At 38.0% G+C, this 27,575-nt stretch overlaps 1 protein-coding gene across 1 annotated transcript; it reads right to left on the reverse strand.

Annotated features, from left to right (window-relative positions):
* Positions 1-27,571, reverse strand: LOC117914785 (non-lysosomal glucosylceramidase). The gene is made up of 18 exons (XM_034830252.1): positions 26,974-27,571; positions 25,416-25,526; positions 25,203-25,259; positions 24,980-25,056; positions 24,789-24,888; positions 23,148-23,221; positions 22,011-22,111; positions 21,820-21,923; positions 9,695-9,748; positions 9,535-9,590; positions 9,408-9,446; positions 6,951-7,092; positions 6,168-6,352; positions 5,683-5,750; positions 5,385-5,457; positions 4,807-4,868; positions 2,000-3,293; positions 1-593 (listed from the first exon to the last, which is right to left on the reverse strand). The coding sequence occupies exons 1-18, from the start codon at positions 27,052-27,054 to the stop codon at positions 335-337; spliced, it is 2,937 nt and encodes a 978-aa protein (XP_034686143.1). The 5' UTR covers positions 27,055-27,571; the 3' UTR covers positions 1-334.
* Between the last annotated feature and the right edge of the window lie 4 nt (positions 27,572-27,575).

The raw sequence follows: 27,575 nt of genomic DNA on the forward strand, positions 1-27,575 counted from the left end.
TAATCTAAAATATTCGATTCAGGGCTTAAAATCAGACCTTCCTTGTGAATCCCGCATTAAGATCATTGTAGTAGTAATCCAAAATAACTAAAAAAACAGCCGGGGGAGCGACCATGAAGAGTCATCGATGATAATAATAATAAAAATGAACTAAAATGAAGAACTAGTCTGAGTTACAGGCCAGCCCTTTTTTATTGTCCGTTTATAAAATGACGCTTCCTCCGAATCTCCGCCAGCTTTTTAGTTGCGCTGGAAGAGGGTACAAGGAAGCGAACGAAGATTTTATTACCACTTTACAAATTTTATGGAGCTTGAATGACACAGATCATCAGCATCAGCATGAACAATGAAATACGGAATTTCCGAAACATTTTGCCTTGGTTGCTATCTTCCGAACGCCCGTCTCATGGGGCAGTCTTGCATTGTGAGGAGAAACATGGATTCTGTCCATGAAGTTGATAGACGGGGCGTCCAGAATGGCCCTAGGCATGGATAATGCCCATTGCATGCCCCAAATTGCAAGTGGCCTCATATATATTAATGATCTGAAGTGGCCGTCAATTGTCCATCCTTCCGGAGTCTGAAACCAGTATCTACAAGTGCAGTAAAGTAAAATCTGTCAATTTTTTTTTTTTTGTTTTTTTAATAAAAATATCCAAATCAAGAAGGCAGCATTACTGAATAACATCATGTAACCCACCCCCCCGCCCTCCTCCCAAAAAAAAAAAATCTTTCCTTTAAATTCTGTATGGCAATATTCAGAGCTGAAAAATGACACAAGTGAGGATTTCTCAAGTTAGATTGATAGAGTAAGGACAGAAGCCTGGGGCGTTAACAGGTCATAAGCATGTGGTAAGCATCTCTATACAAACTCTTCTAATTTTGGATGATCTCCCAACTTTGGTGCAAGAAAAAAGTTTACTACAATAAAAATATGGAGCATTTTGGTTCTCATCATTGTTCAATCAGACATAAGTTTATTTTCTGATACATAAAATCATTCCATTAAAGAGCTTAAAGACGGCAGCACAATCTATGTAGGCATGAAGTTACCAGCACTAACCACACAAGCGACGCACAAACCAGAGTGTACAAAACAATTAAGAATCTGTACTACACAGTGCATGTCATCAATGAAATCCAAAGTCCTGACAAGCATACATGCAGACCCAGAAATACAAAGCAATAGCCATCGCCCCTCGAGCATCCCTTTCAATACTCTTTCATGAGACTGGAGATTGAGTAGGTAGTAATTGTCATCTTTGTTTCCTGTACTTGCTAATACAAAGATGGAAGGATCTTTCACCCATCTCCCTCCCTCCCTCCCTCCTAGAAATTGACTTGTTAGTTATTTCTCATTCTTGTTTCTTATTCTTATTGGAATAATGGTAGGTTCTTTCACCCATCTCCCTGTTTCCCTCCTCTCCCATATACATATAAAAAAAAATTTCATCCATGTAAAAGTAATCCAATTATAAACAATTTAAGATTACATTTATATTAAAAATAAAATAAAATAATAAATAAATAAATAAAAACAGAAAGATAGCAAATTTTAGATACAAGTTCAAAATCCATTGGAATGCATCATTAACTCCTTCAAAATAGGCCTATAATTTGCACAAAGAAAAACTTTTTGTGGAACATATTCATTATATGTCAAACTATTTCCAAGCATCAAACATCCAATTTCAGAGAAACAAAAAAGATGCTTCTGTATCCTCTCCCCTCATTAGATGGCAGATACGAGTCATAAGGGCTACTATCATTTCCTTATGAGTTCATAAGCATACTCAAGGCACTGAGCAATACAATAAGAATGGAGGATCATAAAAAATTTTATATCAAAATATCATAAAACATACTCAGCATATGTTTCACCAATTTCGCATCCAGGACAGTCCAATATATCAAAATATAAACGAATAATACAAGAAAAACTAGACAATACAGCAGTGTTATTAAATGATCAACAAAATTTTTTAAGTACAGAACTTACCCATATCCCTCCTCTGACCAGCCAGCAGTGAAAATACCTTCTGCAGTAGTGAAAGCTTGTTCCTCCATACCAGAAAGGATCATGGTAGCTGCTACACCATAGGTGACTCCAGTCCATATTTCACGTGATTGCATACAAGATTCATCCACCTTTCCATTAGGATGCATTCCATTTACAGCACCCATCTTGCCTCCCTTAACTTTCATAACATTGAAATCATATATTTTATGGAGAGAACTTTTGATTTTGTAATCATCAAAAAGGGAAGGCAAGCCTGACGATGCTGTATACCATTGCCCTGCCAGCTGATCAGCTTGGATAGATTTACTGTTGCTACTTGAGCCACTGTCATAGTTAAAATAAGAACCATTCCATAATTTTTCTTCAAAAACTAATTTGGCCTTAAAAAACTTGCTTTTGCACTTTTCAGCAAAGGGCTTGTCACCTAATTGAAGGGCCATAGCAGCTGCAGCTTGAAGTGCAGCAAGCCACAAGCAGCCACAGTAAGCACTTATACCATGCACTGTCCAAGTATCATATGTTTGATCTGGAAACCCATCATTCTCAATGAGGCCATCACTGTCCCTATCAAATTGCTCCATATATTCCATGGCAGCACGCACAGCAGGCCACACTTCAGCACCAAATGAAAAATCCCTTGTTGCAGCAAAATCTCTATACACCTGAAGCACGAACTTTGGGTTCAGATCTTTCCATTGACTTGTATCATGTATATTATATGCATTCATTTCATGCCATGGATCATGTGTTCCCAAATCATGAGGAACAGCACCTCTAACTTTGCGAATTCCCCAATTTCCCTCAGCAAGAAACTTAACTCTTCTTCCATCCTCTGATAAGACAGCTTTTGCAAACTCCCGCTGGATACTGAGTTCTATTTTGGGAAACAACTCAAGAAGCGCAAAAGATGCATAGAAATGGACATCATATGTGCACCACATAATATATTCCACTCCTTCCAAGTATAAAAACCGACCCACATCATCCGTCTCATCTTGTGGATCCTTCAATGTATCCTTATGTATAGAATGGTGGCTATTACTCTCCTGAGGAATCCCTGGCTTCTCTTCACATGTATTTCTTGTGTGAATTTCTTCTTCATCATATTCTAACCCTTTCCTAGAAGTTGTATTATAACCATCAGTTACAGAATTTTCAACAGCAGCACCTCGTCTGGAGTTCCCTTTGGCTATAGTTACATTAACATTTGTGTTCTCCACCGCTGCTGATTGATGCAAACTATTTTTTGAGCTTGTGGCAGGCAAGGAGGAGTCTGTATGGAAAATGAACAGTCATAATGCCATTACTAGTTTTACCGATGCCATGCAGCCACAAGAATAAGATAAAAAGTAAACATGCAAAATAATCTATGTATGACAGTCAAATTTTTTTATTTTTACTTTTTATATTTTATTTTTTATTTCTTATAGATGTCTGAATGCATTTCTAGGACCCATACATTTGGTTTCAAAATATAAAATGCCAACTGGAAAGGAGTGGCTCAAGGATTATTTACATTGCCTAAGAACAACTTAGGATTCATCAAATTTGTGTTACTAGAAACATAGTTGTTGAAAACTTACAATACACAATAAAAACACAACGATATGATACAATGATACAATATAACATTACAATGCATTTTTTTATGGAAATCAATACACATCGTAATCTTTAATGCATCTTATGATACACATGATATATGATACAATACATGATACAACAGTACATAGTATACCTTCAACTATTTTTTGTAATTTTTAAGAAAAATAGAATTCAAATATTAATTGTTTCAAACATATAAAAAAAAGTAATAAATTGATCATAAAAGAGAGAGAAATGTAAAATAATATTATATGAAAAGTTATATTCATGTTATCAAAGGTCATAATGTAAGTTAAGTAAATTTATTCTTACAATGAAAATTAGAGCATTTACATTTAAATAGATTGAATGTTGACATTGAAAATAATGGTGATTGGTGAATAAAAACTTTTATTAAAAATATTTATTTATTTATTTATTATTATTATTATTATTATTATTATTTGGAATGGTGGCAATCATGAAAAGTTTGAACTTTGGAGATGAATCATAGAACAAGACATAAAGTGCATATGCCCAGTTAGAATTTGGAATTAGAAATCAAATATAAGAATTTAAGAAGTTTATTTTTGTTGATTTTGTGATGAGCCTATTCATTAAACTCTTTTTAAAAAAATAATTAAATAAATAAATAAAATTGAACACTTTAAAACTCTAGTATTTAATGACTTCATATGGCAGGATATAGTTTAACTCTTTAACTCTTTTTTAAAAAAATAAATAAATTTAAATTTTACATTTTAAAACTCTAGTATTTGATGACTTCATATGGCATGATATAGTTCAACTCTTTAAATCCGGTAATCTTTCATAAAATTGGTTATATATTACTCTATATTTTATGTTTCCAATATATAAGCAAATGTATGCATATTTTTTGTATTTCTTTTTCACTGTTTTTTATTACTCTGTACATCATGTTTCCAATATATAAGCACAGGTATGCATATTTTTTGTATTTGTTTTTCACTGTTTAAAAAAACTTGCAATACATGATACAATAAAATACACAATATAGAAATATAAAAAAATACATGATATGTTTTACAAGTTAACAACCATGACAAGAAATGCAAGATGAGAGGTGGGGTGATTGCTCATATAAGATGCAATGCTAGAAGTACATTGTTTCTTTGCTACTCATCAAGATGTAAAGCAATGAAGTTAGTATAGATGAATACCAATCCAAACTGTCCCACCAGCAACCAAAAAGTAGAGTTCATTAAATAATGTGAACTTGTACCTGCACACATAACATCAACATCACACATCTACCACAATGATAAGGAAAAGGTCTAGAATATTATGTTCTGTGAATATTTCAGCTTCATCACAAGCAGAGGGCTTATATGACTGGTGTGGAAGGTTTTTCCAGATTACCAGGTCTTGTTGCCATGGAATGGGCACAAAACAAACTCTACTCAATCATACTGATGCACTTTAGGGCTGATTTTTGTGAGGACAACTAAGGGGTCACTACAAATTGCTAAAAGCTGAGAACAACTAAATAGAAGCTATATAATGAGGACATATACACATGGTATTAATGCCCAAAAAGAATAAGAGGTACTTGGAACAGTAAACCTCCAAATAAACATGAGCTGATACTACCTTCAAATGATAAAAATGGGGTGCTTTGTATGCATTGATGGGTAGACTTTGCACTTCTATTAAAATGTAAAAAATAGGGTGACTAGTGTGCACCAATGATTAGATTAATATCTGTTTAAAAAATTAATAAAATGGCTGTGAGAGTTACCACTCGGGTAGCCTATCATCCCTGAGTATGGGACTTTGCCATTTCTCGATCTCTTCTTCCCACTGCTTATAGTCTGATAAAAACAAAATAAAAAGTCAGGTTTCAACATGAAGTTGATACTGAATTAGGATCATTGCAAGGAACAACCTTTGAAGAAATTGAAACAGATGCAAATATCATTATCTAGGAAATGAATTTCAACAGGATAGCATCCAAATCAGCTATCATAACGCATACAATGATCGATAATTCAAGAACTTATTTCCATAGACAACAAACCTAGATCAGAGCTACATACTTGTTAGCGCATCATGCACTATGTTCAAAGCTGCTCTTTCAGAAGTGCCATAGTATTTTGTGTACCTCCTGTAGAAAAAGATATAAGCTAAAAGAACATTCAGAAAAATTTTAAAAAAAGGTCCAAGAGAAACAGACACACCTTTTGGACTTAATAAATACTATCACATGTGTCATGTTTGTTTATATGGCATTCAAAGAAATTTTTAGAAGGGGAAAACCAAAATTTCTGAACTTGAATTATCATTATACTACAAAAGCATTTATAGTACATTTGCATATTTTTTCATGAACTCAAAAAGGGTAAAACTGTGTCTCTGCACCTTCCACTTCAGAAGGATACTGGAATGTAATTGCAGATATCAACATAACAGCCAAAATGGTACAATCCAACTCTTGGGTAAGTAAGCACATACTACAAACAGGTATAATCTATCTGTAAACTCTGAACATGCATAGATATGAAAAGAGTTCACAAACAACTACCTATGGTATGAGCTTCCCTTTAAAAATTTTACTTTTGGGGATGACCATGCAAGAGCAAAAGCAACTGTGCACTTCCCATGAGGCTCTACCCATGCAGAAGCTGAAACTGCAGCACAAAGTGTCTCCCCAGGTGATGAAGGCATACTTTGTCCAGAATAGCAGTTTTCCCGATCAAATTGCCCATCCTTGTCACAAACACATGAACAATGGTATCAATCTCACAGTGTCCGATATAACAGTAATAAAATAAAAAACAAACCTAATCAAATCTTATTATATTGAATAATAGGATGGACTTAAAGTCTCAAAACAATTTACTAAGTCTCCATTTAAATTCACTTTGTGTTTTTTGTTTTTAAAATTAGAAACTTCTATATAAAAATTAAACATCTTGTACAGACAGTATAGATTTACCTTGTCTTTAAAAATCACTTTCAGCAATTTAAAATTTGAAGTAGAACAAATTTTTTGATAACTCAATTTGTTTTAACAGTTTTAAAAATCATTTCTTTTTCAATGTAAGGCTCAAAGAGTTTTTGTATCTTCTATAATTGCTACCATTTTTCTAATTTTAAAAATAGAAAAAAGAGTGTATCCAAACAAGCACCAAGTTTACAAGTAATTGTTTGAGGTCACTAAATTGGCAACTGATAACCCAATAGGGCAGTCCAGAAAGAATAGAGCACATATCAGAATGTCCAACATAGAAGTAAGATCAGGTTCAAGTAGGATGTGCAGAACAGGAACTCAAAAATCATATAAAAAGCACAGCAGAATTATTACCTGCACCATTTTACCCCACATATCCTTAGCTGTAATGTGACTTCCTTCAGAGAGTCCAAATGATGGCAACACAGTGACACTAACATTCTGAGTTTCACATGCAGCTATAGCAAAAGTAACAGGAGGGTTCTCTTTAGCAGTCCTACAACATTTTCTTAATCCTCAGAATGACTTGAAATTCCATAGTAACAGAGTTAATTAATTCAAACAGAAAACTTTTTTTTTTTTTATCAGTAAGAAAATGTGTATTGCAAAAGAGGCGCTAAAGAAGCGACTCAAATAGATACAGAGAAGAACAACTCACCCCCTTACAAAAGAACCCAATACACTAGGAAAGCACAAAAAAAAACCCCTCCCTTATTGTATACACACCCATTCAATAAAATCTATTAAGGTCGAAGGCCCATCTTTTATCCACAAATTGGTTTCCGACCAAAGTAAATATACAAAAGAAATTTTCAGCTTTTGGATGGACAGGACACCGTCCTCAAAAGCCATTGAATTCCTAGTCTTCCATATAACCCAAAACAAGCATAACGGCCCCAAAAGCCACGTCACCTTCCTCTTCTTGCCCACAAAAGAGCCTCTCCAACCTATAAGAGTTTCCTTCACTGAACGCTGAAAAACCCAAGAAACTCCAAAGAAAGAGAGGAGCAAAGTCCATACCTCCCTTGTTCTTTCACAATGAAGGAGAAGGTGGTCAATTGACTCCCCACACTTTTGACAAAGAAAACACCTATTAGCCAAAACCCAACCCCTCTTTTGCAACCGATCCAAAGTCAAAACTCTACCCCACGAAGCCTCCCACGCAAAGAAGCTAATCTTGGGCTGAGCACAAGACCTCCAAATAATCTTTGAAGGGAACAAAGCTGAAGAAGCCTGCTGCATAGCCTTATACAAGGACTTTACCGAAAAAACCCCGTCCTTTGATTTCACCCAACTCACTCTGTCCTCCTCATCCACCCTCACCATCTTCCCTTCCAAATAACAAAGTAACCTTCCCACTTCTTCAAACTCCCAGTCATTAAACGGCCTATTGAAAGTAGGAGTCCAACTTCCCCTCCTATCCCCCTCGGCTGTCCAAACTTTATTTACCCAAGCCTCTAATTCAAACAGAAAACAGATCACCCATAATAAAAATGGCAGAAAAACAGGAAACTAAATTAATTTTCTTTTTATCCAGTAAAGTTCCATCACAAAAATAAATAAATAAATAAATAAAAGGAAAAATGTCAAACAGAAATATCAAACTAAAAGCTCCCATTTAAAGTGTAAAACCCTGATTGAAAAGCAGGGCTTAAAATATCGTGGGTCTCTATCTCTATTCATTTGGAAAGTCTAAATAGAAACAGAAGATATGAATAGATTTAACCATCTGACTACAATCTTCTTAGGTCATATCTAAAAGATCTACATACTTACAACAAAACACATAGATACAAACAGATCTTCATGTGAAAGTTTTGGATGATCTAAAATCTGATTGTACCATCAAATCTCCTCCTTTTATGAATTATCAACTACACAAGAATAATGCAAAATACATTACAGAAATTCAGGCTTACCTAGCAATGGCAATGGTATTGATATGCATATGGCATTGATCTTGTCAAACCACTGCCAGGGATTCATGTATTTAATTTTATGCCATATACTACAGTTCTGTCTGACATGATCATAGAGGAAAATCTCAACTCCATCCTACTTAGTTGTGACTGCAAGCATCTTCGTTTTTTTTTTTTTTTTTTTTTGGATCAGAAACGAAGAAGATTATATTAATAAAATAACAAATACAGGATAGAAAAAAGAGACAATAGAAAAAGAAAAAGCATCTTCGTTTTTAGAATGCTTGAAAATAGAAGACCAACAGCCAATAAACAATCAGTTGACTGATAAGATCAATGATAACCACTCAGTGATTAAATGAAAATTTGACCATTTAATTGTACCATATTTCTTTGGATAATAGAAAATTTTAACCTCCAAAATTGACTACACTAGAACTACTTATAACAGTTTTCCGCAAGGCCACAACTCTCTCCTAGTTAAAAACAAGATTCCACTAGTTCTATACACTGGTAGAGCAAAGCCAAGCCTAAATTTGTGTTTCCTAGTTCATTTCAGGTATGAGCTTGAATATTTAGCATTCAAGACCAATTTTCCTTGGCCGGCAAAATTTATGAAATATCGTAGTGGTAAGATAGAGCCATAACTAATTTTGAATGCTTTTTGACTTATCATGGGTAGTTACCATTGTGATGAATTTTGAAATCATGTGAATCAATCTTTAATTCCAACTGTTTAGTATGAAAATTTTGAAATCAAAATGGCCTTGTGCAAAGGTTAGTGGGAGAATCACAACTTTCCTTAATTATCACCTTTTAAAAATTGAGATAATCCAAAGAGAAATATGCAAACCAACCGTCATATATAGTTAATTAAGGTTTGATAACTTGCTTGTGATGCAGAAGCACGCCTGATACTCCATCTTCACCTCTACCAAAAGAAAAGAGAAACAAGTTAAAATCAATTTCTGAACACACTTACATTTAGAACAAATAACACAAGCAACATGCATTCTTACATGAATGGTTCATTCACATGATCTCCTGATAGGTGTGAGATTCCTCCAATTGAATTCTGTGCAGAATGAACAATGATGACTGAATATCCAAAGGCCAATGGCATATCTCACCATTTGTATGAACAATGAAAATAAAATTTGGTTATAAAAATATGCTTACCGCCCAGGTAAAGAGAAGGCTGACTTTTGCTCTTTCCTTCCCAGTGTTCACCAACTACAACAGAAAGTAAGGTCTTCTAAGAATACAAATAAGATATAGATCCCTTCAAATCTGCTTGCAGGAAGACAATCAATGGCTCAACTAATTATCTCTGCCAAGAGTTTCATACAGGTCAACAATATTTAACCATCTATTAGGAAAAATTTTCTGAATTCCAGGGGAGGAAATCATTCTTAAGGTCGTCATGTTCTAGAAACTTACTAGGGCATGATAAGTTAATAGGATAAGAGCTTGATTGCCCAATGAATATGATGAAATATTTCACACTAATAGCTCTTGCTCAACCAATCAAGTTTTTACAATTACTAAGGGAGGTTGTCAAAGATTTAGAAATTAGTAAAGAATCAAAGATTTAGGAATTAGGAAAGAAATTCGAATTCCTATTTTGAAGGCATAAGATCTGATTGTACAATTCTTCTTGTAAATCAGAGCTTTTCTTGGGTCCTTTGATCAAGTTTGTATTTCATGTGGAGGAAATCTCATCCTTCTTATGTTTTCTTATCATTAATTAATACATCTTTTATTTATGATTTAAAAAAAAAAAATATAGCTTATAGGATTGAGAAATTACAAAGAGATTTCCTTTGGCCAGAGTTTGGTAAAAAGAAAAGAGACCACCTAGTTGGGTAAGATCTCGTGTGTAAAATGAAGAAGGATGGAGAATTAGGTTCAGGGAGAATCTCCTTAAAGAATAAAGCCCTTCTTGGAATGGTTATAGAGGTTTCCAAGAGAAAGCAATGCTTTTGGCATACGGTCATCCTTAGTATTTATGGGTTGCACTCCGATCGTTAGGATGTCAATTTAGTTGTTAGGTGGTCGCACCGTTACCCTTGCAAATCCATTTTAAGTGTCTCAAATTTTACCTAATGCTTATCAGAGTGATTGAAGGAAGCCTAAAATGAGTGAGAGAGCGAGAGAGGCCAAGAATGAGAGAGCGACTGAGGCTGCCAGCGGCGAGAATGCTCGTCGCGCGGAGAACAGGAGGAAAAGGAAGACGAGGAGCTTCGGGGTGGAGTCCAAGTCCTTTGAGCTGGAAATGGTGGAGAGGGGAGGAAAAACCCTAATCACCATCACGGAAAGCAAGAAAGGGGTGTCGTCTTGGGTGCGCATGGGGGCGTATAGCGTAGGGTTATTCATGGAAGGACTACATCAGTGCATCGAGGTTGCGAGGGAAGGAAGATGGGAAAAGAGCTGGAAGGAGAAGGGGAGAAACTTCTCCCTGGTGAGCGTTACTAATAGGGGGGGTTGTTTTTTGCGCTTGGGGGTTGTCGATTTGGAGTTGAAAAGATATAGAATTTGCATTCCGAAGGGCAAAGGGGACAAGGGGGGATGGATGGCGATGGTGGAGGCTCTTCATCAGAGAGGACAAGGGGAAGGCCACGCCAGGAGATGGTGAAGGGAAGGTCATTTGCGGACACGGTGAAAGGTGGATGGAATGAGGGGCCCAAAAACATCCGAGTGGAGGTGGGACGGGAGGAGGTAAGTAGAAATCTGAGTAGGCTGGAGCATTGCTTGATCGGAAACTGGTGCCCTAGAAATGCAATAGGGGAAGATCTGGAACACTTGGGTTGGGAAATGGCAAAGACCTAGGGTTTGAAAGACAAGATGGGGATGGTGAGCCTGGGAATAGGACGAGTTTTGCTGGAATTTGAGTTCGCGGAAGAAGCGAGATGGGTTCTCCGCTTTGGTAACAAGGTGGTGGGAGGAGCTCAAATGGAATTGGAGCGTTGGAATCCAAGTTCGGGTTGTTTGGAGGAAGGTGAGGTAAGAAAGGAAGTGTGGATGAGAATTTTAGGGCTTCCAATTTCGTTATGGGTCCCGACGGTGCTGAGAAGGGTGGGAGACGCGTGCGGTGGGTTCTTAGATGTCGACCCACAGACGGAGAGCATGGAGGAGTTGCAGTGGGCCAAGATCTTGGTCAGATCGGACGGCGAGAATTTCCCTGGCATACTGGAGATAGGGGTTGAAGAGATGACATATTCTCTAACCTTATGGTGGGAGGCGATGCCGTCGTTAAGGCTGGAAGAGGGGAGGAAACAGGGTCTGTGGAGCAGTCCAAGAAGGGAGGTTGGAGGTGACGAAGATACACGCGCCGGTCCACGAGTGAAGGAGATGGCGTGCGCGGGGTTCGAGGCGCTACGTCAGTCAGAGGACGTGACGGGTCGCCTGTCGCAGGAAGTGGGCTCCACTGTGAAGGGCTCACAGGCGCAAGTGGGCTTGCTGCAGGGGTCTGGTTCGAAGATTGGGCCCTTAGTTCCAGGCCGGGAGACGAATTGGGCTTATGGGCCCTTTTTGTCTCCAGTTAGTGATGCATCTAAGGGGGACCAGTTTGGGCCGTGGCAATCCAGATGTTCGGGGTGGGCTGCAAACTATGGACTGGGCCATAATCATAAGAGGAAAGCCATCTTAGACCAGACCCCTCGCTTGGATAATGGACTACTTTTAAAAACTCTTCCCTCTAGCTCCAACGGTTATATTAAAGATGGCAACTTGGAGAGAGATTCCGTCAGATGCAGAGAAGAAGAAATGGGTAGAAGGCAGCAACCAGACCCAAACCATCAGAGGGCAGAAAGGATGCTAGAGGAAGAAGCTGCGAGGTATGGTTTAGAGGTAAATATGGGGGGTATCAGGGCACAAGGGTCTTCCTCTTCTAATCTCTTCTGTTTCAGTCGGACTCCGGAGAGGGAGTGTTACGACCATTCTGGGGTGCAAAGGGAGGGAATTCTAATTGGAAGTGGGTCACGAAGACCAAGTGCAGAAGAATATACAGGGAGAAGGGATGGCTGTTGGGATTTGGTTGAGGTCAACAGTGCCAATCCTATGGGTAGAAATTCGGTGTGGACTACAGACCAGTCGGTGCTCCAAGAAGGTAGGAAGGAAGATCAGCTCAATTGGGAGGAAAGCAGCCTGGTTAAATTCAGTCATTTTCTGGGTTTCTCAACGGAAGGTCTGGAGAAGGAAATCCTGAATTTTTTGGGCAAAATCAGGAAAAGGAGGGAGAAGATAGTAGACAAAGGTCTGTTGGAGACTTCAAGGTTCGAAAGGGAGCTTAAGAGGTTGGAGTGCTCTGTTAATTATGAAGGGGATTCTAGGAAGAAAGGCCCTCTCCAGGGCAGAGGGAACCAAAGTACAGTTGCCCAATGAATTTAAGAATTCTGAGTTGGAATGTGAGGGGTGTGAATGATAGATCCAAGAGGAAAGTAATCAAGTCAGTTATCAGAAAACAAAAAGTGGATCTATTCTGTATTCAAGAAACAAAGATGCAAGTTATGTCTGAAGAGGTGGTGAGGAGTCTAGGACCGGGGAGATTTCTTGATTGGAAGGTTTTGAATGCTATGGGGACAGCAGGGGGTGTCTTGATTTGTTGGGACAAAAGATCGTTAGAGATGTTGGAGGTGGAAGAGGGCCAATTCTCCATCTCCTGTAGGTTCAGGAACGTGGGAGATGGAGCAATCTGGGTGTTCACAGGGGTCTATGGTCCTTTCTCTAGAGATGATAGGGAGTGCTTGTGGGAGGAGTTCGGGGCAATTAGAGGACTGTGGGAGGAGCCATGGTGTTTAGGAGGCGATTGCAATTCAGTTCTGTACCAAGCTGAAAGAAGTAGAAATGGGAGGATCACTTCAGCTATGAGGAGGTTTGCCCAGATCATAGATGATTTAGGGCTAGTTGATATTCCTTTACAAGGGGGATCCTTTACTTGGAGTGGGGGGCTCAATAATCAATCGTGGGCCAGGCTGGATAGATTTCTTATGACCCCCAGTTGGTTAGACCGATACAGTAGGGTTAATCAAAGAAGATTGGTCCGTCCAACGTCCGATCATTTCCCGGTTCTGCTTGAGGGTGGTGGGCTAAGGAGAGGCCCTTCCCCTTTCAAATTCGAAAACATGTGGCTCAAAGCTGAGGGGTTTAAAGATCTGATAGAGTGGTGGTGGCAAGGGATAGTGGTTAGAGGCAGGCCGAGTTACAGGTTAGCGGTGAAGATGAGGGGGTTGAAACAAAATTTAAAGATTTGGAACAAGGAGGTTTTTGGAAGGTTGGAGAATAACAAAGCTGAAGCTCTTCAGCAAGTGGAGCGTTGGGATTCAGTGGAAGAAGAGAGAAGTTTAACAGAGGAGGAATCAGGCCACAAAAAAACAGCTAAGGAGAATTATGCTAAGTGGGTGTCGATGGAAGAAGCGCACTGGAGACAGCTATCTAGGGAATTATGGCTTAGGGAAGGGGATAGGAATACGGGGTATTTCCACCGCATGGCCAATGCCCGTAGGAGAACCAATGCCCTGGATAAAATTAAGATAAATGGGGTGAGGCTTACAGAGGAACAAGAAGTGAGGAAAGGAATTGCAAATGCTTACCAGCAGCTTCTCTCGGAAAGCTCGGGTTGGAAGGTGGATATAGGGGGCCTTTTGTTGAAGCAGATTAGCCCTGCAGAAGCGGAAGCCCTTGAACTGCCTTTTTCTGAGGTTGAGATCTTTGCAGCATTAATGGGGATGAATGGGGACAAAGCCCCGGGTCCGGATGGATTCACAATAGCCTTTTGGCAAAGATGTTGGGAGATTGTCAAGGAGGACGTCTTGGATATGTTCAAGGAGTTCCATGAACAGAACTCCTTCATAAAGAGTCTAAATCATACCTTTTTGGTCTTGTTACCGAAGAAAGGGGGGGTGGAGGACTTGGGTGGCTATAGGCCAATCAGTTTGCTTGGGGGTTTGTATAAACTATTGGCTAAGGTGCTGGCCAATAGGCTTAAAAAAGTCATAGGAAAGGTGATTTCTCCTGATCAGAATGCTTTCATCAAAGGGAGACAGATTCTTGATGGATCCCTAATCGCAAATGAGGTAATAGACTCTTGGCAAAAAAGGGGAGAGAAAGGTCTAATTTGTAAATTGGATATTGAGAAGGCGTATGATAGCATCAATTGGCAATTTTTGCTAAAGGTCATGCAAAAGATGGGCTTTGGGTCAAAATGGATAGAATGGATGTGGAGCTGTATCTCCACTGCCAAATACTCGGTGTTGGTGAATGGGGTTCCAGCTGGGTTCTTCTCAAGTTCAAAAGGGCTAAGGCAAGGGGACCCACTTTCCCCCTATTTATTTGTCATGGGAATGGAAGTTCTAAGTGTGCTAATCACGAGGGCGGTCGAAGGGGGGTTCATCTATGGCTGTAGGATATGGAAAGGTAGAGGGCAGGCCATCAATATCTCTCATCTCCTGTTTGTGGATGATACAATAGTATTTTGCGAGGCAAAAAAAGAGTCCTTGTTGTATTTGAGCTGGATCCTCTTTTGGTTTGAAGCCGCATCTGGCTTAAAGATTAATTTGGACAAAAGTGTGGTCATTCCGATAGGGGAGGTGGAAGGGGTACTTGATATGGCTGCTGAAATTGGGTGTAGGGTGGGTCAACTGCCTACTGTTTACTTGGGGCTGCCCCTTGGGGCGCCTAATAGGGTCTCCTCCATTTGGGATGGGGTGGAGGAGAAAATGAGGTGGAGGCTGGCCCTTTGGAAACGCCAATTTCTGTCCAAAGGAGGGAGAATCACACTGATAAAGAGCACGCTGGCCAGCATTCCCTTGTATCAAATGTCATTATTCCGTATGCCTAAATCAGTGGCAAGAAGGCTTGAAAAGCTTCAAAGAAACTTTTTATGGGGAGGCGACAATGGGGGGAACAAGGCTCACCTAGTCAAATGGGAGGTGGTGTGCGCGGACAAAGAAAAGGGAGGGTTGGGGTTAAGGAAGCTTATTTGGCTGAACAAAGCTCTTCTAGGCAAATGGATTTGGAGATTTGCGCGTGCTAAGGAGGAGCTTTGGAAAAAAGTGCTTAAGGCTAAGTATGGGCAAGAGGAGTTTGGGTGGAGGACAAAGAAGGCAAATGGGGTGTTTGGAGTTGAGGTTTGGAAGGAGATATTGAAGGAGTCCGATTGGTGTTGGGAGAATATGGTGTTCAAGGTGGGAAAAGGCAATAAAATAAGGTTTTGGTTAGATCCTTGGTGTGGAAACAATGTGTTGTCCCAAGGATTCCCGGACCTTTTTTCCATGGTTGCCCAAAGGAACGTCACAGTGGAGGATTATTGGGATCAGAATCTGGGTCAAGGAGGGTGGAATTTAAGGCTATTAAGAGACTTTAATGACTGGGAGTTGGGGTTGGCGGGCAATCTCTTAGTTGAGTTGAGGAATCATAGAGTAACCTTGGAGGAAGACGCGGTTCTTTGGAAGGAAGGAGCGGACGGGCTGTTTAAAGTCAAGAAAGCGTATAGGGTGTTGGATAATGCTGAAGGTGCGGACTTCCCTCATAGCAATGTTTGGGTGGGCAAAGTTCCAACCAAAATTGCTTTTTTTGCTTGGGAAGCTACTTGGGGAAAGGTTCTCACGTTGGATAGGCTGCAAAGAAGAGGGTGGCAATTCCCTAACCGGTGTTTCTTGTGTGGATGTGAAGAGGAAACAATCAATCATATCTTAATTCATTGTACAGTGGCAAAAGGATTGTGGGATATCATTCTTGCATTGTGTGGTGTACAGTGGGTCTTTCCAAATTCTGTAAAGGAGGTTCTTAGTAGTTGGAAAGGCTTTTTGTGGGGAGAAAAAGGAAAAAAGTGTGGAAATCCATCCCGCTTTTCATTTTTTGGACAATTTGGAAGGAGAGGAATAGGCTAACTTTTAAGAGGGGAGTGCTAGCTTTTCAGAAGTTAAAAACTTCGTTTGTGTATAACTTTTGGGGTTGGGCTAAAGTGTACATTGATATGGAGTCGAATTCCCTAATAGGCTTCTTCGAGTGGTTAGCCTCCAAGTAGGGGTTGGGTTGCTTTGTTTTTTGATTGATGGGTTTGTAGCCTCGTATACTACCTGTATGCTTTGCGGCTTCTTAGCCTCCTTTAATACAATTGCTTGCTTATCAAAAAAAATTTTTACCTAATGCTTGGCAGGAGATAGCACAAAAACTCGCCTATGGGAGGGTACTTGGCTAGGCAAGAGTCCTCTCTAGTTCCAATTTCCAAATCTATTCTGAGTCATAAGGACAATGAATATGCTTATTTTCTCTATTGTAGATTAGACCTCTACTAGTCCATATTGGAATCACAACTTTCGCCGAAACCTCTCTAATTCAAAATTTTGAGGAATTTCAAAGATTGAGGAATTAAGTAAGACTCCTCTCTTCCCTGGGTCATGTGTACTTATCACCATCCTTTACAGATGAAAGAGTTTGGTTATTGACATCTTTAGGGATTTTCACTATCGACTCATTTTGCAAAGCTCTTTCAGTTACTCCTCCCTCCCCTATCTTCATCCTTTTTGTTGTTGCTAACTTAATCTGAAACTCAAAGGCTCCACTTAAGGTTAAGGCTTTTGCTTGGCTTATGGCTAATAGTAAGATTAATACCAATGACATGCTTCAATAGAGGAGGCCTTACAAAGCTCTCATGTTAGATCATTGTGTTATGTGTTCGAACAATGGTGAATCAAACAATCATCTCTTTATTCATTGTCCCATTGCTTGGGTCATTAATAGGTAAAGAGGTTCATGGAAGTTTGAGAATTGGATACACAAAATTTTAGATGTTGTTAGTGAGCTGAATTACTCCCTCTCTTGGGTTCCCCATTCAGCCAACCAAGTTAACCAAAAAAAGAGTTAAACATCCAGCCTATTTTCTCTGAGACTTTCTTACCCCTTGAGTGTGCTATATTTCTCTTCTTTGTATTTCTTGCCCCTTGTGGGCTTGACACTTGGTTACTTTATAAACCTTTTTGTTCATCTATGAAGGATTGTTCATCCTTCTTAAACTTATCCCTTTACGATAAATGAAGATGGTTTTTCCATTTTTTTTTAAAAAGAACTTCGATTAGTTATTTCAATTCCAGATAAACCTCAATTTGGTTCTAGGTGAAGACAGGAAACTTGGTCATTTGCTTTTGGCTTGAAACCTACTCGAACCCAATTATATCCCAATAGAAATCTATAAATACAATGTAAAATTGAAGTTTTTGCCTCTAAAAGCAAAACGTACGTTTTCCTACTACCTTCAAGTATAGGATCGGGATTAAAAAAAATTAATAGTTCAATTTAAAGAGCTCCATGTGCAAATATGATAGGAGGCCCAGCTAAATGACTAAATGGTCCCATACTTTTGAATGACCTAAATTTATCAAAAAGCATTAGAAAAACATTTATTAATAGTAGAAAAATATTTTGATGATATTAGGCACTGCTAATATGAGCCTTTCCATTAGTTGTTTACACTTATGTAGCTTTCCAATGCATTCTTTGCAGATACACACATTTAGGATGGGATTCAAGCTAGAACTTATGAGCAACACATCTGTTCAAATATAAAAATATGGAGACTTGATGCACAAAATATCATTTTCTAAACAACAAGAAACTAGGAGGGAATTGTTTAGAGTGAGAAATATGGTATTTCAATGATTATGAGGGTGATATACACATACACTACTTATAAGCTATACAAGGCACTAAAAAAAGGAACAAAATAATTATACAACTAACTTTCCTAATTTACAGAGTTGACTAGGCCTATATTTAAACATTAAATTCAACTAGATAATCCCTAGAGATCAACAACAAATCTCAGCCGAATATTCTCCTTTCCAACACTCCCCCAAAAGATGGTTTGAAGATATCTTTTATGGCCAGCTTGCCCGTCAATTTCTCAAATTGTTTCTTGCACAATCCCTTTGTAAGAACATCTGCAATCTGTTCATCAATTGGTATATAAGTCATACAAATCTGTCCATTCTTTATTTTCTCCTTGATGAAGTGCTTGTCTACCTCTACATGTTTGGTTCTGTTATGAAGAATGGGATCATGTGCTATTGAGATTGTTGCTTTGTTATCACAGTATGCCTTTATCGGAGAGAGAATTGGGACCTTCAGTCCATCTAAAATTCTCTTATCCCACACCTCACAAATTCCATGGGCAACTAGTCTAAATTCAGCTTTAGCACTGCTTCTAGCCACCACATTTTGCTTTTTACTATGCCAAGTAACAAGGTTTCCTCCAATAAAAGTACAGTAGCCAAAGGTTGACCTTCTATCAATCATACTCCCAGTCCAATCTACATTTGTATATACTTCAATTTGTAGGTGACCGTGCTTTTCAAACAGCAAGCCCTTCCCTAGTGATCCCTTTTAAGTACCTTAGGATCCTATACACCACCTCGAAGTGTTCTGGACTTAGTGAGTGCATTAATTGGCTTACCATGTGTGGAAGAATGTAACTAGAAAAGATTATAGCTGTATATTTTTGTAATTAAGGAGAGGATTAGGACAATCCCATAATCAAAGGGATTCGATAGAATTAGGCTAGGGAAGTTTCTATTTTTTGTGCTAGGAGTACTTATATAAATATATGGGTATGTACAGACTAAAATCAAGGAAGAAAATTATTCTCTTACCTTCCAATTCTTCTTCATATTTGACACCATGCTCACTAAAAAAGGTTATATCTAGGCGGGTATGTGACAAATAAATCAATCTACCAACCAACCTCTGAAATTGTTCCCTATTCTTCACATCTTTGGGTTTAGCATATCGGAGCTTCAAAATAGGTTCAATTGGTGTCTTTGCTGCCTTGCAACCAAGTAGACCTGTCTTTTCAAGAAGATCCAACACACATTTTCATTGAGAAACAAAGATGCCCTTTTTAGATCTGGCAAACTCCATTCTAAGAAAATACTTTTAAGGCTCCCCGGTCCTTGATCTCAAAGTCATCAGCAAGAACTCTCGAGTCTTTTGAGCATAACATGATCATCACCTATTAATATTACATCATCAATATAAACAATCAAAATAGCCATCTTTCCTTCTTTTGAGTGCTTATAAAACATAGTGTGATTTGCTTGACTTTATGGATATCCATGGCCTTTTATAGCTTTCGCAAATTGCTCAAACCATGCTCTAGGAGATTATCTGAAGCCATACAGGGATTTTCTTAATCTACACACTTTCCCTTCACCAAGACATTCTTCAAAGCCCGGCGGTATGCTCATAAAGACTTCCTTTTCCAAATCCCCGTTTAAGAATGCAATTTTTTACATATAGCTGATGTAAGGGCCAATCAAGACTAACAACTAAGGATAGCAAGACACAAATTGAATTAATCTTTGCGACTAGAGCAAAAGTCTCCTGGTAATCAATACCATGTGTCTATGTAAATCCTTTTGCCACTAAACACATTTTGTACCTTTCTACACTTCCATCAGCCCTACACTTAACTATAAACACCCATTTGCAACCCACCATTTTCTTCTCCTTCAATAAGTTAACTATCTCCCAAGTCCCATTTTTTTTCAAAGCATTCATCTCTTCCAAAACTGCTAATTTCCAATCTGGATTATCTAAAGCTTCCCAAATGATTCTCAGGATAAACAAGTGGGAGATTTTTTAGGTAAAAGCTTTATGGGACTTAGCCTATGGTAAGATACATATTTAGCAATGGAATGTTTTGTACAGGTTTGAACTCCCTTTCTAAGTGCTATAGGTACATCAAGATCGAAAACAGTAAGGGTAGAATTTGACAAAGAAGAATTACAGTTACATGGAGTAGCAGATGAACCATTGCTTGAAGACAATGGTAGGTCTTGTGCTAGAAGCACCTGAATCAAAAATCCAAGGTGTAGGACTAGAATGACAAGAGAAAGCACTAGAGTTGCTACTTGTTTGAGCCAAAGAAACATTAGGAATACCAGACTCTGGATTGGGTTTCAGCAGCTTCAGAAGATGATGCATTTGCTCTTTACTGAAGGGACCAGCATCATCCTCATTTGCACAAGCAGATCAATCTCAGGCTTGCTGCTCTTCCAATTGGTAGGTTTGCCAAGAATCTTCCAACATGTTTCACGTATATGGTGGAGTTTGTTGCAAAAATCACACCATATCCGAGGCTTGTCCTCAGCTCTGTGCTGGTTATTAAAAGTTTTGCTTGCATTTGCATCAACAAGGACTAGGGCAGAATTTTCAATTGATGCCTAGCCCCCTTTTTCATGAGCATAACACTATGACAGTTTTCCTCCCTCCAAACATCAGCAAATACCTCTCTAAGTGAAGGAAGAGAAGCACAACCAATGATCCTGCCCCTTCATCAAATTCTACATTTAGGCCAACGAGAAATTTGTAGCTTCAATTGTTTTCCACTGTCTTCTTATGGCGATTGCAATCATCTAAAGATTCCCATTCATAGTCATTGAAAATATCTAGATCCTACCATAGCCTTTTCAAAATATTGAAGTATTTGATGGTGATGTCTCCCCCATGTCAAATTTCTCCAAGCTGTAGTTGCAGTTCATACACTTGGGATTGATTGTTGAGGTCAAAATATATCTGGTGAATATTATCCCAAAGTTCCTTGGCAGTTGGATAGCACATATAGTTAGAGGCAATGTCCTCATCCATGGAATTAACAAGCCAGTGGCATAAGTCATATCCTTCAAATCACGCACCTTTGTACCACCAGCCATGTAACCAATCTTTTCTCTCCCTCGAATACACATACACACTGATTGATGCCAGTGGAGAAAATTGTCTCCATTGAGGCGTATAGTGGTTATTTGAACAAAATGCGAATTAGAATTAGGACCACGGTTTTCAGTAGGCTTAGAAGGAGGAGGGGTGAATTTAGATGAGACTTCAAATGTCGTGAGAGGCTAGGATTTCAATTTGAGAGGAGAAAAAAAATGTGGAGTTTATTGAGGAATAAATCCTAGTAATTTTTTTCTGAATGTAGAAAAGAGTCAAATAAAGCTCCTACTCTCATACCATCTAAACAACAAGAAACTAGGAGAATTGTTTGAGTGAAAAAAAATGGTATTTCATTGATTCTAAGAATGATATACACATACACTACTTATAGGCTTATAAGGCACTAAAAAGGGAACAAAATAATTATCCATCTAACTTTCCTAATTTATAGAGTTGAATAGGCCTACATTTAAACATAAAATACAACTAGGTAATCCCTAGAGATCAGCTATAAATCTCAGCCGAATATTGTCCTTTCCAACAAATCTACATTACAGAAAATCACAGTATTTGGCATAGCACTTGAAATTACATACCGTATAAACAAAAACTGCTGTAGGAAGACTACTATCTCGATAATTATGTGGTATAAATGGAGATATTTGGCGACAGGACACCTTAAGTTCAGGGTCCGGCTCACCTGCAAATTAGAATTGTACTTTCAAATGAAAATACCAGGAAAATGTTCATATATCTGTGTATTAGAAAGGATAAAATAAAATAATACCATCATATATTGTCCAGGCCCTTGGAAAGAGAGCATGATAAGTAGAATGCTGACCACTCAAATTCCAACCCCATGATGATATACCCTGATCGCCAGATTTCCTGTATCAGAATAATATCAAAGCCAAGGCAAACTCTGCACCGTTAGTACTAACTCTCTACAAATTCTTAACTCTATAAAGAACATTATGCTGGGAGCATTTATTCTCCTTCATAATTCAAATGACCAAATCAATCCAGGAGTTCCAAGTACCCAATCCGATATGAGGTCACCAAGATAAGCAGAGTCAACTGTTTATCATTTTGCCTTTTGATATACAAATTCTAAATAATTTAGGTTTCAAGAAATACATATAAAGGAGAACTTCATAGATGTCAAAAGCAGCCAGAACCAAGCATTTTCTGACTTGAAATGAGGCATTAATCAAGCAGGCCAGGTATTAGTTATTTTAATGCTATTGAATTCCAAAAGCCTAAATGATGCAGAAGATCCAAAGAGTACAATATGCCAAAAATCTTTCAGAGAGTAGTCAGAGCAGTGTCCGACTTTAGGTTCTTATTGAGGATGTAAAGCAGCAACATTATTGACTATATAGCACCATATAATTTTTGGGTCAGAACTGCACTATATTATTTTTTTCACTTCACCTCAACCAATCGTCATGTGATTAGACATTTAAGAAAAGCCAGAAGGAATAAAATGAGCCAAATAAATGAAAAAAAAACCGTAAACTAAGATCCTTTAACCAATGAGAATAAGCTTGCAAAATGTCCAAATAAAAGTTCAAGAGTCACCATGAGCTATAGTTAAAAAGAATTATCCTCATTGTTAGATCAAGATGCATTGTTGACCATTCATGAGGAATGTGTGTGATATAACTGTAGGGAACATGATAGCATGATTTTTCTGTAAATTAAAATACAAAGTACAAAAATAGCACATGACCACCCATAGCTGCAAGACAGTGATTGTTCAATTAAAAAGGAGAAAACATAATAGTAATGGAAGAATTTCATGCTCATGAATAGTGATTGCATCAAGGCAACCAATTTTAATATCTTCTAGAATGTGAAATGGCAAGAAGCATATTATTCTTTTCAATTAGATGGGTTAGAACATCATAAAGGTTCCTCTTACCCTAAGCCTTCATGTTGGCCTGGAGCTAAAACAGAAGCATACTTTTTATTCCCTCCTTCTCGAGAAATAAAAATCTGCAGTAACAAAATAATGAATCATGCCATCAAATGGGAAAATATTTTATTTCAGGAATGTACAACCACTTTATACAATAGAAAAGCAACAGAAGTGATATTATGGATCTTTTGTATGATAACACAAAACATAAATATTCCTGGTGGTTCACGTTAAGCAGAACCACACAAGAAAGTAAGAACATAGGATTTCCTTTTTATACCAATGCAACAGCCAAAAACACAAGAAACAACCATGTTACTTAACAGATGATAGAAGCATCCCCAAAATTCTTAAATTTAAGGTTCCTATCAATCAAAGGGCTATTAGGACAATTCTTATGTACTTCATCACATCAATTTTTATTTTTTTTTCATTTTTTTTACTTTTCTTTTTCTTTTTCCCTTTTTAATTGTTCTTAATAACTTGTCAGTCCAATGGTTTGAAGCTTGAAAGGAATTCCACTGCAAATTCTAGCCGAATTCATTGACCTCCATTATCCCACATTTTTCATAGGCTAATACAAACTAGATCTGTTCAATTCATAATATCAAATAAGTGGAAGGGTGTATTCCTGGAAGGCATCAAATTCAATCATTCATTTATAGTTCTTCATGCATGTTTCTTCCAATGGGTTTTGGAGATGAAAATCCCTTTTTGAGCCACATTGATCTAGAAGTCTCCATAAAAGTAAGTTCCATGCCCACCTATAAAAGAAAAAAACAATGTTCCATGCCAGTAAACTGAACCAAAGAAGGTTCTCATCCACACAGTTGATAAAGGATCAATCATTTGGTAGAGGTGTTGCCTTGCAGCCTAGATCAGTAAATTGAATAGCAGATAGCCTGGCCAAGTGAGGAGCCTTCGTGACAGAACCAAAAGTAAAAGTAGGGAATCTCCTTACTCATTGAATTATATTTTCTCTAGAATGGATTTGTTGGGTTAATGCCAAGTTTAAGTTGGGTATGATGGAGGACATCTTTTGGCATCTTACTATAAAATTTTACTATAAGAAGGGAGGAGAATGGGAAGAAGAAGATATATATATATATATATATATATATATATATATATATATATATATATAATATCTTGTTTGTATGCATTTATGACACTTAGTTTCATTTCATGTTTAACACAATTAAGATTTATGGTTTTTAATTGAGACATAGGCAAAAGCTACTTACACCACCTAGATAAGGTGTATCGTTTCCCAAAAGTTAACAGAAAAATTTTCACACTCAAATCATTTTCTCAATATATTCCTTTTTGTCCTTTATTGAAACAGAATAACTTGCATCACAATCTAGTTATATGATAGTTTGTGCCACTCTAAGTTCTATATGCAAAAAATTATTTGTTCTAGCCAAACGGTTACCAACCTCTCTGTTATTGGGAAGGTGATCCATTGAAAAATTGAGATTTAAAACCATCATTTTGACCGACAGACAACTCAATAAAAGCACCCATAAACAGGTAATCAAATGAAAGCACTAATAAACAATAATATCAATTATGCACAAATAAGTGTCTGGTAACAAAGTGAAAAATGGTTCAAAGATGATAGATAGAAGGACAGAGCTTTACAGAGAACTGATTGGCCATGATAGGAGAGCCATCGCATGTACCAGGAACTATCTGCCAATGCCTGAACTCTCCTCTAAAACCTCTAGATATACTGCCACTTCTGTGAAATAAAAGATTCAACCCCTTCAGATGTGTGAAAATATTACAGTAGAGAAACAAATACAGTTTTTCATAGTTCACACACTACATACCCCATCCCTCCAAGAGGAACCCCTTGCGATGCTGATGGCTTGCAAGTTTCTCGAGTAAATGGATCAATAGGTGCTTTCTGCAAAGATTGGAAGGGAGGAATAAGTCAAATTTAAGCATCAGCTCAAATAATAGAGTAGTTTCTGAAAAAACAAAATTTACTGTTAAGAGACAACTAAATAACCATGATATAAGGAAATGAAAAATCAGCTGTAAAAAAATTACCCTTCCCTGAGAGGCCTCTTCTCTAATATAGGACCACAAGCGTATACCAAGTCGAATCTAACATGTTAAGATTCAAAACACCAACCATTAGGTGAGAACCAGGGGAGGGGAAAAAGGGAAACAAAGAAAAGAAAATGGGGCACACATGCATCAGGATATACAAGGCTCGTCTTTCAATCCACTAAACCAATTTATGGAGAAAGGATGATTTACCATCTTTATTGCTTCTGTAAATGTAACACTGAATTCCTTAAGAATGTTAGCATGGCTGTTTAATCTCCTTCTCCAGGCTTGTTCTGGTGGGGCAGCACTATCAAAATCAAGCTACAGACAAGTACAAGAAAGAACAATCAGTTCAAGGTGGATGAAAAAATCCCTCCACAAACTAAGGACTGCTATCAAGACAATTAGGCTAGATATATACCATTTAAGTGATGGTCCAAACTCAATGCTTGTCCTACCAACATAATGGTTTGTACACGATATTTGAATAGCTATCAAACAACTGATACTAATTTAGAACATTGGTATATCATCTATTAGATTTGTCATGCAGAGATCACCCTTCAAATGCATTTGGGTGTGTTTGATTGTCACATGGGAATTGCACAAATCCATTCATTTTCCCTAGCAATTTGAATGGAAATCCATCATTTAGAATGGGAACTTAAAGAAAAACGGAGCTGTTACCACAAATGCTGGTGCAGATTAAATATTTTACTTTCTTAAATGCCAGTATTTTACTTCTTAAGTAAAGTCTGTGTTATTATCATTTTCAAATTTGTGTTATTATCATTTTCAATTTTGTGTCACTATCATTGTCTGTATTAGCTCCACATGCCACAGTGAGTCGACACACAAAATGATATATAAAAAGTTGCAGAGGAATTTAATTCCCAGAGGACATCCAAACATGCTACAGCTACCACCTGAGCAACATTTTTTTTTTATTGTAATTCTTTTGGTTACACAATTCAAATCTGCAACTTTCCCATGCTCATCCAATCCTGTGACAACTCGATCCAACCCCCATGGGCTAGCAACTCAGTGGCAAATGATGCCACTGCACAAAAGAAAAAGCTAATGTTACAAACTAAATTTTTGCTAGCTGCAGTCTTACAAAGCATGAAGCTAAATTCACATAAGGGATGAAGCCAAAGATGGTGCATTTGACCTCATTTTCTGAAAGAAAAGAAAGGGGAATTAGTATCAGGGGAACCCAAATGCACGATTAAGCATCAACTATGATCCGCTTCCAGAAGTTAGGAGAAACAATGTGTATATCATTTCCTCAATCCAAAAGAAATGCACAAAACAAAAACCACGAGATTGAGGTGAGGTGAGTGCAGTTGTGCTATATAGGTCTAGTGAATGAGCAAATAACTTACTAGGGCGGTCTTAATTATCCATCTTATTTAAACATTTCTCTTGGTAATTCCGATATCTCGGATGGTCAACTATGCGTAATTCCCATGTGTTGCTCTACTCATTTCAACCATTTTTCCTTACCTAAGTTGAGTTGTGTTATGCAAAACCTCTCATAAAACAACCGATGCTCTTTGGCTGCTGAGAAAGTGTAGGAACAAAGGAAGGAAAATCCAGTGCGTTTTGTAAACGCATAATACCTCCACCAAACCAAACTTGACACTGTTTACCACTTAAAGATCCTCGGGAACCAAAAAGGCCAGATTCCAACTTCCTTTTTTTTTTTCCTCCAATTTTCTAGGCAACCAAACAAGACAATATAAACTTGCTAGACCGAAAAGCTTACCAGGTGCAAGGTCGTCCGGTTAATATACTCCTCGGGCGGCCATGAATGCTTTCTACAGTGAAATATATTTCCGCTAACCATTTTCCAGTATTTCTCTATACAAAGCCACTCAAAATCCCTATATATACACAGAAAAATCCAAATTTCCTAAAAACAAGGAAAAAAGGGTTCTTCAACTACAAGCAACGAGCGATCAAAGTTTGCATCAAACGCCAAGCAAAGTCGACATCAAACAGTGTCTTCGATTTCAATCCAAATCGATTCAATTCTCTCTCAATCGCACTGAAGGTAATGCGAGGCCCTGAGAAGAGTATTAAGGCGATCGAGTTTCTCGGGATTCGAAGGGAGTGGATTTGATTCGTTGGATCTCGTGGTGGAAGTGATCATGCGACGTCGTTTGAAGCTGGCCTGTCGTGGCAAGCGTACAATCGGCCGCCTGTGAGAGCAGCCAGGTGTTGCGATTTGCGTTTAGGCTTCGACTCAGTTTTAGTTATTTTCTCTCTCTCGATTTTTGGCGTACTTTCCCTTGAGAGAGAGAGCTTGGGAAAGCTTCGTGTCTGAATCGGGGGAAAAGAGCGGAGGTGGGTGTCGGATAGGACCTC

Source organism: Vitis riparia, chromosome 5, assembly GCF_004353265.1.
Source record: "Vitis riparia cultivar Riparia Gloire de Montpellier isolate 1030 chromosome 5, EGFV_Vit.rip_1.0, whole genome shotgun sequence".
NCBI lineage: Eukaryota > Viridiplantae > Streptophyta > Magnoliopsida > Vitales > Vitaceae > Vitis > Vitis riparia.